We start from the raw sequence: 15,093 nt of genomic DNA on the forward strand, positions 1-15,093 counted from the left end.
TAGGATCAGTAGGGGCTACACAGAGTAGAAAGAAAGGAAAATAGATTGGATGAACAGAAGGTCTGTCAGCGCGGTGAAAAAAGGGACAAAGATGGAAAGAGAGGTAGTTACCTCCGCTTCAGGATAGTCCTTCATGGCAGAGAGAACGTCTTCCCTAGAGAGGCTGAACAATTCCGAGTAGCCTACGGAGCGGACGTCAGCCGTTCTCCTGTGGCGGTGCATGAGGCAGATAAAAGAAAAAGAAAAAGATAAAGAGAGGAAGAAAGAAGACGGAGAAAGAGAAGGATGAGTACTATCAGCTTGAGGCGGATAAGACAGGTGGTAAGCTCTTCGGGTAAAGAAGCCAAGGTGTCAAGGAGGCTCGAGGAAAAATACCAAAATTCACAGGGACACCTAGTTGTGTTTGGGTTTGGCAATGTGATACTGTTGGAAAAATCTTAAAAGGCGCAGTGAAAAGCAAATAGACTGCAAATGCCCGGTTTTAGATTACGTAATGTATCCGAATGAATCATGTCCTCCTCAAGCGTAATCTGTGGATAACTTCCACAGCTGATAATATTAACTTCCTTATCAGCGAGAGAACAGCCGGAATAACTTAGGTATGGCGCCTCCTCCAATATAATGGTTGCGGCGTTCTATACGTCAGCATATTGCTTTTCAAAAAGTGGGGGCTTGCCAGTCCCGCATCATTGCGAAGACAAACAGGGGTGTAGCTAAATCTTACCTGTTAAATCCGTCCAGATTTAAAATGCCGATTTCTCCGAAGAAATCACCGGCCTTCATTTGAGTGAGCACTTTTCCAGTTTCACTGCGAAGGAAACACACACAAACACAAATTAAGAAAAATCCGTAAGACAGAGGGTTCTTTTAAGACTCGCGTAGAAAACTGTGTCATGAGTGCTAAGACATAGCTTCTTCAAAAATGATTGATTTTCCTTACATGGAAGAGCACCATTGTGTGATGGCCTCCGGATGCATTTCGACCATTCGATGGCAGAAATGGGGGGTGCTTTCCGTGCATTGAGATCACAGTACGGAGGCTTTTTCGAATTTAGGCTGCATCAAAATGTAGCCGTAAAGACTTGTATTGAAGCCGCAACTGAAGTCATCAGCCAAACACCAGAACCACTTTGCCGATAGAACTCGCCCACTAGAGCCTGCTTGTTGCATCAAAGCTTGCGCCGGCACAGTATATGTACTGTAGTCTCCTCTAAGCTTTCTAAACAGTGGCTGGTTTAAATACCTTACAGGAAGCGCTCGGGAGTGCGATTTCGCATTAAAATTTCGCCTGGAAAGGCGGCAATAAACACAAATGTAAGCTTAAAGTGTAACGCTGCTAAAGCCATTTAGGGCATGATGGTGATTGAGGTAATAATATCGGCTGTCCCTGTTATCAGCCTAAGCACTTCTTACATTAGTGTGGTTACACCTCTCTGTGCTCTGTTCTGTGTTTCTTTTATGTTACGCTCCTCAGCCTATACTCCATTTCACAATTAGTTTGCAGCGGCGTGAATGATATGGCGCTCTGAGACAATCAGAACGGTGCACGCTGCAAAGCATGTTACTCCACGCCCGTCACCCGCGACTGGTGGCTCCATCTCTGGGAAGCAAACAGCAACAATATCAAGCTGCTGCGCGCAGCAGTCTCGCCTTGCTTGGAGGACGCCATGTTTACGAACGGCGGCTCAACCCATCGCAGCAGGCCTCCGCAGTGCTTTGTTCGCGCGGACTTTCTTTCCTAATTTAACCAGTGAATGAAACACTCGCTGTATTTACAAGCCGTATTCCTGAACTACTTTTCAATTAATGCAGTAATTGTTTAGAAAATAGTCACAACACTGGTCAAATATTTGGGGGACTATTTGCTGTCCTACTCGGCCCTGATTGGACGAGAGAGCTCTACCTTTGGTTGTGCTGCGAATGACTTCTGAGGTGAAGTATACGCACTGCATACCATTTGTTCAATGCGAGATCATATTTTGAGTATGGAAATTTGCCCACACATTTCAAGCAGATGCTGCTCTCCGGAGGCTAAGGCTGTTGCTACTTGCCAGCGGTCACTGCCGGCACTGCGTGAACACTGTGACACCGTATCGGCCTTTATAGACGCATTGTGTGGCACGCAGTCCGACTTAAAAGTCGCAACTTCATAGAAGTTTCCAGGCAAAATGACCATTCAGCGAGTACACAGGGTCGGAGCTAACTTCGTGCAGTCGTCGCGATAGCGTAATTTTTCTCATACCATCCTCAGTGGTTGGTCTAATAAAGAAGAGACGCTTTTTGTGAGGTCAACGATGAACAAAGCACATACCGTTGTGGCAGAATCGGGAATGCAGCTGGGAATACGGGAACGCCGGTTAGGAAGACATGAGAATGTTCCCGCACGCATTTCGAACAAAGGTATTTTCAATGCACTTCACCCAAGTGCATGCGGCATGCTCCGGTTCTTTGTCCCAAGCCGCAGTCGGCGGAATTAAGTCACCGTGAGAGGGGGCCAGAGTTAACCAAACCGAGAGCAATTAGAGAGCGTGTGTCGTTTAATTACGAATGCGCCGTCTAGCACTAATTAATCAAACCTGCTTCGCGCCCCTCTGGCGACCTACGGGGATTACCGAGAAGCCAAATGATTAACTTCGCGAGAGATGGCCAATGGGGTGGCCTGACAAAAAAGGGCCACTGCAGGAATAGATCCCCATGAAGTGATAGGGCCGAACCAACCAAGTTTCGTAAATCTGCAAACAAAGGAGGCATTGGACATGGTATGGATGAAACAGTGATGTGCGATTATTTCTTCTTGGCCGCTCAATCGAGATTTCAATTAAAGTTTTGATATATGACATCAAATAATGCACGAGACGTAGAAATAATTTTGTAATTTCTAAGGCATTCCCTTTATAAAGTAAAAAAAATCTTTATTTCTCTGTTGAAACTCTTTACTTTCGAGTTCGATCTATCCACATAATTGCATAATTGCCTAGAAACCATTTTACAGCGAGAGCTGCAATAGCTTTGCACAAGCCATTTAGTAGAAGAAATTAAGGGGGTACAATGGTAGCTGTGTAATGCGTTACGCGAAATGCGTTGGGTGGATAGCACCGCCACGTACCTCAAAGCGCGATTGAGGTGTCCAAATACCCGGGGAAGCAGTTATGTGCCTTTCCTTTCCTCAAAACCAAAGGCGAGTTTAGACTGTGAATAAGACAACACTGGGAACCGGACTTTCTGCTTCGTACCAGCGGGCACTGGAATCCGTGGAGTGTGGCTTCAAAGTGATCGAACCGAAGACCGCCAGTGGAAGAAGGCCGAGTATGCACGGGAACGTACAGACGCCAAAACTGGCCTGTTAGATGTCCAACCGAGAAGTCATGCACCTGTGAAACGTCAAAATGGGCCTGCCATTCCGGACCTCACGGCTGCTGTTGCCAACCAGCTTTCGCCGAATAATGCGCTGAGCCGGTAAGCTTAGGTTTAGTAATTTTTTTTCTGCCAGAATAGTGATGCTTAAACGGTTGGTTTAAATGGACGGCCACGGAACAGCGCCCAAGAGAAGCAAATCAAACAGTCTACCATACAACACAACACAACACAACAAAACACCACACGACATAACACAACACGACACGAGACGACACGACACATCACAACACAACACAACACAACAGAACAGAACAGAACACAACACAACACAACACAACACAACACAACACAACGCAACACAACACAACACAACACAACACAACACAACACAACAGAGGCCGGCCACCAGAATGAGAATGCAACAGCAAGATGAGCGTAACTGACGGCCCCCTCCAGCAGCGCACCGAAAGCCACGAGCATCTACTCAAAGCTGTGACGCTTAAGTATAAAGTGCAAAAGGAGAGGAAATTCGTCTCAGTTGCCGTGGAACCAAGTATTGAACGCTGCAATGTCGCTGCGCTCATTGTGACTCTTCGGCAACTATCCAATGAAAAAAAAATGAAAATTTGTTGCTGGGGAAAGGAAATGGCGCAGTATCTGTCTGGCATCTCGGCGGACACCTGAACCGCGCCCTAAGGGGAAGGAATAAAGGAGGAACTGTGAGAAGAAAGGAAGAAAGAGGTGCCGTAGTGGAGGGTTTCGGAATAATTTCGACCACCTGGGGATCTTTAACGTGCACTGACATCGCACAGCACACGGGCGCCTTTGCGGTTCGCCTCCATCGAAACGCGGCCGCCGCGGTTGGGTTCGAACCCATGCACACCGGATCAATAGCCGAGTGCCCTAACCCCTGAGCCACCACGGCGGTTATCGAATGAGTTCTCAACTCGTGATTCTTGACAAGATGAGCCTAACTCAACTTGAACTGATGACTACTTATGGCCAGGACCAATTATCCACCCAAAAATATGTGTACGGCATCAACTGCGACAAGAAAGTGATTATTTCTTGTAAATCTACAGAGGGCTTCAACGTTGAAGTTCTACCATTACCTGAACAAAGATTCACGGACAGCAAAACAAGAATTTCAATGCACATTATAGCTGATCGCGGAGCAGGCATGATTAAGAAAGACCGCACAGTCAGTTTCCTGCTGGAGAAAGAAACTCGAATTAAATGAACTCAAATTAAATCCGAGAAGGACACAAAATGCTAGCTTAGAAGGTTAAAGCTAGCAACACTTCCACTGTCGGGAACGTCACTGACGAATCGAAAGGCAGCTTTACGGCAGCCTAGCGGCTGCAACATGGGAAACTGGTGTCGCGTTAAGGGCGGAAAGACAGAATAACATTCAAAAAGGTGTGTAAAAAAATTACTGTAAAGTTCTCGGATCTTACTGAACTGAGCGCAAAGGGCGTACTTTTCTACTAAATAAGCACCTTCCGCGGGCAATGCTTTGACGCAGTTTCTCGAAACGGAGTCGAAAATGTCCACCAGCAATGTGTTTTATGTAAATCAAGGCTGGACTGTAGGGAAATGGGATGGTTTTGAGGATAGAAAATGCGCTTTAAATGTCTCATTCACATTGGGGGCCAGATGCACGCCTAGGCTAGAAGTGGTGGACAATTTGGAAGCAAGGAGGAAGAAAAAAATTGACGTATTGGAGGTTCCGACTTAATTAAAAAAACGAGGTTCTTAACGTGCACTGATGTCACGTGGTACTCAAATATTTTCACGGTTCGCCACTACCAAGATACGGTCACTTAGGCCGGGAATCGATCACACGGCTTCGTGCTCATATGACCAACGCCATAGCTTCAGAGCCACAATGATGCACAAGAAAAATGGAAAATAGATGGCGCCAATATTTATGCCCAGAATATTTTTTGATGTCAAAAGATAATGTTGTCGCCACAGATTTCTCCGTTTTCCGCTTACGGTGTGATCGATGAGTACATATGAAGGAAGCCGGCAGGATTGTGAATTCTGACTGCAATAATTTCGCGCCGCACGAGGTACGCTGCCCAAAACAATACTCCTGGTAGTGTGATAAATATTCTTTAATCCGATTATCAATCAGAACACTTGAACCCTAGTAGAATAAAAAGAATATAGGAAATTGTGCACACTGTTTTGATCTTTTATTGGTCTGAGTTCTTGAACATTTTTTTTCAGTCGTTTTGTATCTCTAAGGATCATCGCTGATGTACAAACTTTTGTTTAATTTAAGAACCACTCACGCAACAACTGTGCCGAGTGCTGAGATCCCTCCTTCATGAAAAATGCAATTAAAAAGCATGAAGCAACAATTAAGCATTTCTGAATTTGATTCTGAACACGAGCAGATATTATTAAAACTGATTTTTAAAGGCCGTTGTTGGTTTTAAACTAAGCTGTTTCGAGGTACTCCATGTTGCGGAGGATGACACTGTTTATAAAGACAGTTATAAGTAGCTTAAGAAAGTAAAAATGAGCGTTTTAATGACTTTTGAGACAGCCGATGCTACTCACAGTAAGAAAAAATCAAGGACACTTTAGTCTCCTAAAATTACGAGAGCACCCTTTTTAAAAAGGTTTCAATGCATAAAGGGGTCAAGCACTGAGTTATTTTGTATTCTTAAGACAAGCAATACGAGAATGTAAACCACAACGTCAGCTTCTATTTCCCCTTTAAGAAGCCCAGTTATTAGCCTAGGCGTTCGATGGCTAAACTTAAAAAGAGTTACACTTGAGGGGTGTTTAACTTACTAAAGTTCATTGCCCCATCGCACCAACTTAGTTCTCTGAAAGCTTTAAGTTGCGTCGGTCTAGCCATCGCTATTACGCTCTATGAATTATCTTCTATAGCATTTGCTGAAGTAACAAAAACCGAGACTTTGCACATAAGCTATGTAAGTGTTTGTGAGCCTGAACTGCGTGTTGGAGTGCAGGTATGTGACCGGGGAAAGCGCAAGTGACTTATGTAATCCACCAGAGGTAACAGGAAGGCCTGCAGCCAGCATTAATGCTCCAAGCTTTCCTCTCTTTAGGTAGGATTGCTCCACAACAAAAAGATATTTTTACCACCTCTACAATAAACATCGGTGTCGCATTTTCTATACAAATTCGCTTTCTCCAGCCTGGCCAGAAGTTGCAGTAAGCGCAGACCCTTTTAGGATTAGTTATTTTGACTTATTTGTTTATGTTACCTCTAACGGCCCTCAAAGAGAGGGCATTATATAGGAGGGCGTACTTTAGAAGTGTGGTCATATTTCCCTCCCCATTTATTCTTTTATTTCCAGTAAGCCGGGCTTCTGGTCGCACTTTTATGTAGTTTTCATAAACTCAAAGGATATCGCATGCGGCCATATGGGGGAAGAGTACGTAGTTACAATAGCAAACGCAATACGCACAGAAATATAAAAAAGATTTTATAGACAGGAACTTGAACAATGAACCAAATCGGCAACTGAATGGCAGCAGAATATGAAGCAGAAAATCAACTACCGCCCCATTACACGTTTGTCTAAGAGCCAACAACTTCTCGAAATTTTTCAAGCTGTATTTCTACGGTCGTGTACGTCAGCGAACTTTTGCACTCAATGATATCTTTGTCTGTCGTAGGTGAGGGGCAGAAAGGGTTATCCCGTCTTTGAAAGAGGACGTGGTGTTTCGAAATAAATCGTTTCGAAGGAATGAATGGTGGCAAAGTTCGTGCTCTTCATGTATGTTTCGGCTTGCCCAATCAAATAGAAGCGCTGGAAAGGCGCGGCGTTGGCGCCCCAAGGGAACTGCAGCGGGCAGTTCCTCGGCACTGCTCGTACCTGATCACTTCGAGGATGCCATCGGCGATGATGAACATCTCACGGGCGACCTCTCCCTTGCGGCAGATGAGATCCCCGGGGGTGAAGATGTAGGCACGCATCTTGAGCACTAGGTCGTGCAGGAACTCGGGCTGGCACTCTTGGAAGATTGTTACCTGCCGACGGGAGCAGGTGCAAGGGTCAGATAGATGTGCATAAAGAGAAAGTAGTAAACCTGCTCACAACAGGTTTAGAAGCGGTAGGCGAAAGGTCCCACGCATTGCTGTCTCAATGACGCCGTGAGCACGCGTCTTCACAGAGAGAAAGGGTTATTACCGCAGCTATTTACCTCACTGATTAGCGTCACGCAAAGCTCATGCTGCGTTGACTACGGCCGGCTGTGATAGACGCCCCAACAATTGAAGTATGCAAGACACAAGAATCTCATGCGTACCGTTGATATCATCTCTATACTATCGTTATTACATCATAATCATCATCATCATCAACAACAAATGCAAGAGCAATGAAGGTATCAGCGCAGGAAGAACTAAACTAGAGGCCAACGTCGAAGCTTCAATTTGAAGCTCACTCGCGTAAAGCTTCCATGAAGAACCTGCTTGAACTGACAACGTTCCTCGAGCGATGCCTGAAGTAGCAGCCGAAAGGAGGGCGCCCAATGAATACAGTCGCAACCCAACTGCCGCAACCCGACGTGTTGGGTAGTTCTGAGGCAAAAGAAAGAGAAGGGAAGCAGAGAACAAAGCCGCACTTAAGCAATGCCACCCAAGACAGTTACGGTATGTGTCGTTGGCACCTTCTCTCACCCGCTCCTATGGAATGACAACATTTTTTGCAGCTTTCAGCAAACAGTGTAATGAGCGCGCAACATTGACAGCCGTGTTGGTGCCTCTTCAATATTCTACACTGCGTTGAGCATGATATTGATGAACCATGCCTCACTTAAATCAGCACTCACTAAATGCGCCAGTGTCTGAAAGTTCAAAACAGAGTCCCAACTGTGACCATGATCGTGATAATCCTTTTAATAGGTGGACTGCTGTGGTTTGAGCACGTGAAAATAAAAAAACAACGCCAATGTTTGGCGGTGGAGGGCTGATAAGGGCTTTGCCAGTACCAGAGCAGATGTAGATTGCAGGAATAGGGAAGTGGCGCGGCGGTAGAGCACCCCATGCTGATGCTTTAGGTAAGCATAAAAGCATAAATCACTACCTCGCGAATGGTGCTTCAAACTGAGGCAAACAAAAAAAGTTCCAGAAACCCACCAGGAATGAGCAGAACGTCCAGGAACAAACCTTTTTTAGCGTTTTCAGATTGACGTGGAGCGCCAGCTCGGTCTTGAGCTTGTCCGGCAGGCAGCCGAGGGCGGAGTTGATGTCACCTCCACCCTGCATCCGCCCTCTGCATCGGCCGAGGAGAAGAAACGTATGAGCGGGTTGTTGCACAAGGAGGACTGAATCTATTTCTAATTTTATTGCTCCGTCCCGCAGAAGTCACGTACAACTGCGCAACACGCAACAACGGCTACTTTACGCAATATTAGGGTGGGCCACTACGACTAAAGGAAATTGCGACAGGCTGCTCGTACTGCAAAAACGCGTTCTACGTCTATTTGAGAATTATAGAGGTAGAATACGTTACCTACCAACCCAGCCACTCTTCTTAAGACATAATATATTACCGACCAACAAAGTATATTACTCTCAACTGATGCAATTAATCCATAAAAAAACTTTACAATAGTTTTACAGATATATCGCCACACTATAGCTTTCGAACCCATACACATAAAACAAGAAAAGTGAGAACAAATTATGGGAGACAGGATGTTGATTATCAAGCAACAAAGTTATTTAACCATCATGAGTCCTACATTGATATTAAGCTACCATTTAAGCCCTTCAAATTACAGTACAAAGCATTCCTAATAATCACTGATGATAGCTTATGTATATAGCTGCACTCATATGTCCATGCAAATCACCACTCTTCCGAAAAAGTTTTTCTTTTCCATGCTTCTGTCTACATGTTATTCAGCGGTTTCTTTTTCTCGCCAGTGTGTTGTCGCGGATCCTCTGATGTGCTTTCGAACGTTGCGTTAATCGACAGCCAGCTATTTATGTTCATATGTACTTTATATTTTATGTGTATGTGTACACCGTTTCATCAGGAGAAATCCCTGCAAATGTACTGAAGTTTTGCCTGCTCCGAAACTAAAGATGGCAGTCGAGGCCTTGTCAGGCTCCATGCCTTTTGCCTCGTCTTCCACTTTCAACTGAAAGGAAATAAAATGGTCTGAATCTGAATCTAAAATGGAACAAAGCAAAAAAGAAAAAAAAACGCTCACCCTGTAAGGAACACTGGGTGCAACGAAATCCGATTTTTTAACCCAAGTGAAACTTGTTTGTTTGGCTTTTTTTTACTGCGTTTATGTTCGTTGTGAAAAAAACTACGCATTTAATGCGATAAATTGGGAGCGGAATATAGATTATACCTTCCCTCCACTGGATTCAAACTTGGGACGTTGATGATGACGTCATGTCCAGAAATTTCGGACAAAAACTTTGAAAATTAGAAAATTGTGATATAACTTTACGGTAGTATTGAAGGTAATCGTCTCTTCTTCTGATATGTAGCAAAATCTATCTTTTAAAGTGTTTCCATCGGTCCCATCGAGCAGTTAAGCCATCCATAGAAAACCAATAGGGAACGCTTTTGAGGACCGCAAAAACGTTAGCAGAAAAAAAATTCAAGACTGGCGTCGGGTCAGCTGCAGATGTGTTGATTGTTATAGTGAAATCTTTCATTATATGGAAGAATTGCGTTCATAAATGGTTTCCCGCTTAAAAATGTTTTTTTCCAGAATTGCTGTGTATGCGAGACTATTACGGGCTGAAAATGTGTAGGCTCTGTGACACTAAGACAGCAAGCGGAGTTTATAATTATAATCTAACAGAAAACTTTCCTTGGCAAGTCCCGGAAGTGTGACGCTGCCATCGATGGTGAGGCAGCGCCACCGACGGCACAATGTTTTCAATCTCGAATCAAATATGTCCGAGATTTTTGGGGTTTAAGAAGGGACAGACTGTAGTATTTTTCCAGGGAGTGAAAAATTAAACGTGACAGAGGATTGATGAGGGGGGAGTGAGGGATAGTTCAGCTAGGAAACGAAGAGATCTGGCATAAATGATGCGAAGAGGACAGGTTAGGAGGCAGGCTTGTCAGCTATGTGACTAGTCTCACCGCCACGATGTACCAGACGTTTCTAATTATTTGATACAAATGTTTCTTTTAAAATGCCTGAAAGATACATCTTTGCGGTCTGTGCATTTGGGGTATACGGCAAGACGGACATTATTTACGTGGTAAGTGAGATCAAAGAACGAGCAATTAACTACAATTACTAATTAGGCATTTAAAGTTTTTATCTTGAGCGAGTATTATATTACCAAATTTCAGGCCGCCAACACCCACAGCAGGCTCAGTTTTGAAAAGATCGAATTGACATTGTGGTTCGAGCGATCAAACGTAAAAAAACACGCTTATGAAAACTAGTGAAATCGCCGTTGCCACACTGCGCATTAGTCAAATGACGTCGCTCAAATTTTCATTGCAGAGACTAATTATGTAGCTCATATTTTTTATGATGCAGGAAATGTTGACTTTGTACCTGTAACGGCACTACACGCAGCAAAGGTATACAATGAACGCGCATCATAAAGAAGCCAGCTCAAATAGTATTCGGAGACTTGTTCTTTCCCGTTCGATATTTAGAATAAGTTGCCCAATCCGAAATTTTAAAATGTGGGTTCAGTTTTTATGCCGACGGCTTTCAGTTCACGATATAATTTCTTGCCCTGAAACCAAATATACACAGTTGGATAGGTATTTTACTCTAAAAATCTTTTAATCTTTTAATTATACTCTGTCAGGCAAATAATGCACGCCTTATCGTACATTACATCTGCATAAAACACACCCATGATTTTTCCCGGCTTTTAAAAGAAAAAATCTGTGTCAAATCATTTTAAAATCCCCACTCTTTATAAACGAGGGCACAAACAAATGAGTGGCATCCTTCTGTCTGTAATGTCTAATGACTCTGTTCCCAAACCCTAGAGAACCGTCTGTAGGCAATACAAATCCTATGGACAATCTTAGATTTATGGCCATACACTTTTAGTACTTTATAGACTGTCAATAGAGTATGAATAGAGAAAACGAAATATCTATACAAAGGCAATAGAGTCTATAAGAACTCTATAGACTGTCTATATATCATTTTTGTAAGGGAGCAGGGACACCTAAATGTCAAAAGGGGACTAAACTAGTGCTACATATTTACGGAGGGTGATTATTCGAAAAAAACTATCAGAATAGGAAGATGAGGACCCTGAACGTTATTGAAGAATAAACAAAGGCCTGAATATAGAGGTAAGTCAGGTACTAATTGCCAGTCGGTCTACAAACGCCACATTCGCGCCATGTTCGACTTCGAGCCTACGTCATTGATGGCTGACCCGAGCGAAAAGCGTCTGATTCAGGGCCGCTTGCAAATTCCCCTTCCCACACGTGTGCTCTCTCGTTTCCTGGTAGGAGGAAGCTCAGGCCACTTCCGCATAAAATATTGGCAATTCATTCTCATCCGTGCACTATAAACACCTGCGGAAAGTGTCAACGACCCCGAGGGCGGGAACAGAGCCCGATGGGGCAAAATGGATCTCCTGCGGGATTACACCAACTGAAAAGTTCTCGCGTGACAAAGGGCGGAAGCACCCGGCTGTAGGGGAAAGCGATTAGAACGTGGAAGTCCTTTATTCCCCACACTTCACTCCCTTTTGCCTTTAGGGAGAGTTACAAGGATGAATAGGGAGGGAGGTTGAAGCAAAACAGAAATTGACTTCCAGGAAGAAGTGCGTCAGTATCTATGTTCCCGGAGAGGCTTATACATAAAAAAAGAATAAAAGGAAGAAAAAAGCCAAGAACTAAGTCTCCGAAGAAGAATATCAAGGTCCATGCACGAGATAGATCGCCGTCCGCAGCGCACCACACATCGGGGTAGGAGAGACCACAGTGTCTGTGGTAGGCATACGAAGTGCGTTGAACTTTGAAGCAGACGAGGGAGGAAAGGTTCTTGTCCCCGAGTAGGGCTAGCCTGGGTGGGAAGAGAGGGGGGTTGGGAAAGAAGGGATGGCCAGGAAAGAAAGTACTTGGAGCCTCCAGGATAGGCAATGTACAGCCGGAGAGTCGGGGGGCGTTGTCGGCCGCAAGGGTGGACTCGGCGGAGGGCTCACTCTTCCCTACCTTTCCCACTTCCTCGGAGGCTAAATGACGGACCCTTCTTGCCCGGGGGAGCGCGGCCGCCGTCCATTTCGGGATTTGCGCTATCATCCACTATTAAAGCGGACACTGGCGTCAAAGACCTCCCGCGCTCGTCCTTCTCTTGGCATTATATCTTGGATTTATATATTGCTTCTCGCGCGCTGTGGGGCAGCCTTTCCGCTCGCAAGATTGGTGTAGACCAACAGTAAAGGAAGAAACGAGAAAAACGGATGGCGAAAGAAAAACAGAGCGAGTGACAGGAGAAAGAAAAAGAAGCCAGCCGGTACGGCGAGAAGGCGTGAGAGAAATGGGGAAATAAAGGAGAGGAGACGAAAGACGCGCGGAACGTTCCTTCCCTAGCCTCGAGGAAAAGGGAAGTGAATGGTCGAACGACAGGCAGGGGAAGATAGGAAGTGGGGAAAATGGGGACACGAACCTGATGTTGAAGTTACATCACTGCCACTGTAGAAAGCAGTTGTTGATGTCAGCAGAGAGGATGGCTACTAGCACAGGATGCGTGCCAATGTCAGATGAGTATATTACCGTAGATTTCTCGTTCGAAAATGTTTCTTTTAATCACCTTCGCGTCGTAAAGCGCCTCTTAAAAAGACGGGACCGGTATTCCTGGAGTCTATTCAAGCACTGTAAGTGGCCGCCTGTAACAAGGACGTGAACCTGGCGGCTTGTCTTTACCGCAGAACCGGTTTTGCATGACATTGCAGCGAAGGTCTCTATAAAACCCGCGGAAAAGGGAAGCGACCTGTATTCACAGCTCTTGGTGACGAAACAGACTAGCCTTCCAATCTATTACCGATTCAAAAATGGAACTTCTTCCTTGTTTTGCGAAAGGGAGAAGTCAGCGAAGCCGTTTCTTTAATTCTTACTCGTGAATTTTATTTCCCATTGGTTAAAAGAACATTGAGAAAAAATTGAAGTTGGGCTGCATCGACAGATTACTATGCCTCGATGATAAAGACGCCCCTTTCCCTGAAAGCTGGCCTTCATAAACTAGAACTTGTTAAAAAGTGAAGAACAGGTGCCGACCCCACCGGTCTTTTTCGTAAGCGAACTGCGGTGCGTCAAGACAGTTTTACCCGTGCGGATCTCTGAGGCTAGAATACACCATCATTCACTTGCAAGAATTGTCCCGGAGCCTCTTTAGGTCTTGACGTCCCGAGTTGAAATGAAGTGGCGAAAAAGTTTTAAAATTTAATTTTCTCGGCACTAAATGAGCCTTTTGATGCCGTAAATATATGAGCATATACAGAAAGAGCCAGAAAATAGGAAAAAAAAGCTGCCTAGCGTTGTCCTCGTGCCCCATGAAGCGCGCTAAAAGAGCGGAGTCGGAATGAACGGCCAGTACATGTGCTGAACTGGTTTTAGCGCGTCAGCATGTATAGAACCAGCGGATCAATGATCAGTGCCCTCAGCACTGTTCACTGTGTGTCCAATAGGTACAGAGCGTTTACTTTGCGCTGATGTTCAAAGGTAAGTTTTGTATCTATTCTTTAGGTTGAGAAGTTTGCTCGGTCTTCGTTCACGCAGCACCTACGAAGTAGTGGTGTACAAAAATAATTTTCAAACCGGACCTGCTCATGTTCAAGTAAATGATTACCTTACACACCAGAGCTTGATTTGCATCGCGTCTACTATACTAAGGTAGTCACCTGCTTAAAACTTTTACGCATCAGTGAGGGCGCGAAATCCCGAAAAGATGCACAAGCTTACCGTCCTACTTAGACGCGACTCTGAGAGCGCTTCATAGAGTGTGCAGTTATTTGGTGCAAACCCATTGACTCTCAGTACCTCCCACAGACGAGAATAAAAGTGACAGAGGAAAAAAAAAAGAAAGATGACATATGCAGAGCACTATATGAAATTTTTCTGCTTTCAGTCAGTGATGACCTGAAGAGCAAAAGGTCCTTCCTGATAGCAAGACAGAACTGACTAAGGGAAAAACAAGCCCCAGTGTAATGGCCGGAAAAACAAGGTCAACGATCAAAAGAAAAATAAGCCGAAAAAGCGGGGCGGAGGGAAGAATGTCGCAGAAGCCAACATCACCAGGTAGTCTGCATCAGGGAAACAGAAATAAAAAAAAGAAACAGGAGAGAAATCAAGCGCTCGAGAAACCAAGTGCCACACACCGACGGGGTGCTTCAACCCTGCCCAGGGGGCGCAATAAGCTTGCAACGCAATTCCGTTGCCGTTGGAGTAGTCGTCTGCAGGGATGCACTACACACTCGCTATGTGGCGCGGCCTGTCTCGCCGTGCTTGGGAGGCTTGGAGGCGATCACGGCACTGGCCGAAAGTGCCTGGGGTGCGGGATTGTGGGGATGAAAGGTATGGCGGTAGGTGGTCGTGGGGAAAAGGAAAGGGAAAAGGGGGTGCGTATAAAGGGGCGAGTCTTCATTGCTGGCGGTGCTCAATACTTCCCGGGCGTCCCGAAGATAAATGAAAGGCGGCGTACTGCGAACGTGCCCGCGAGGTATTATTCCGCCGGACGTCAGCCGTCGAACGATTGGGGCCTTAGGGTATCCGTTCTATTTTTTTT

At 45.1% G+C, this 15,093-nt stretch overlaps 1 protein-coding gene across 1 annotated transcript in view; it reads right to left on the reverse strand.

The window, feature by feature from the left end:
* LOC144119656 (uncharacterized) overlaps positions 1–15,093 on the reverse strand; it is a 591,617-nt gene that overhangs the window by 26,475 nt on the left and 550,049 nt on the right. The window contains exons 11-14 of the mRNA XM_077652222.1: positions 8,516–8,621; positions 7,221–7,375; positions 725–808; positions 112–208 (exon numbers count right to left, since the gene is read on the reverse strand). Coding sequence (XP_077508348.1) covers positions 112–208; positions 725–808; positions 7,221–7,375; positions 8,516–8,621 — 442 coding nt within the window. The remainder of the gene's footprint in view (positions 1–111; positions 209–724; positions 809–7,220; positions 7,376–8,515; positions 8,622–15,093) is intronic.

This window comes from Amblyomma americanum, chromosome 2, assembly GCF_052857255.1.
Source record: "Amblyomma americanum isolate KBUSLIRL-KWMA chromosome 2, ASM5285725v1, whole genome shotgun sequence".
Lineage (NCBI taxonomy): Eukaryota > Metazoa > Arthropoda > Arachnida > Ixodida > Ixodidae > Amblyomma > Amblyomma americanum.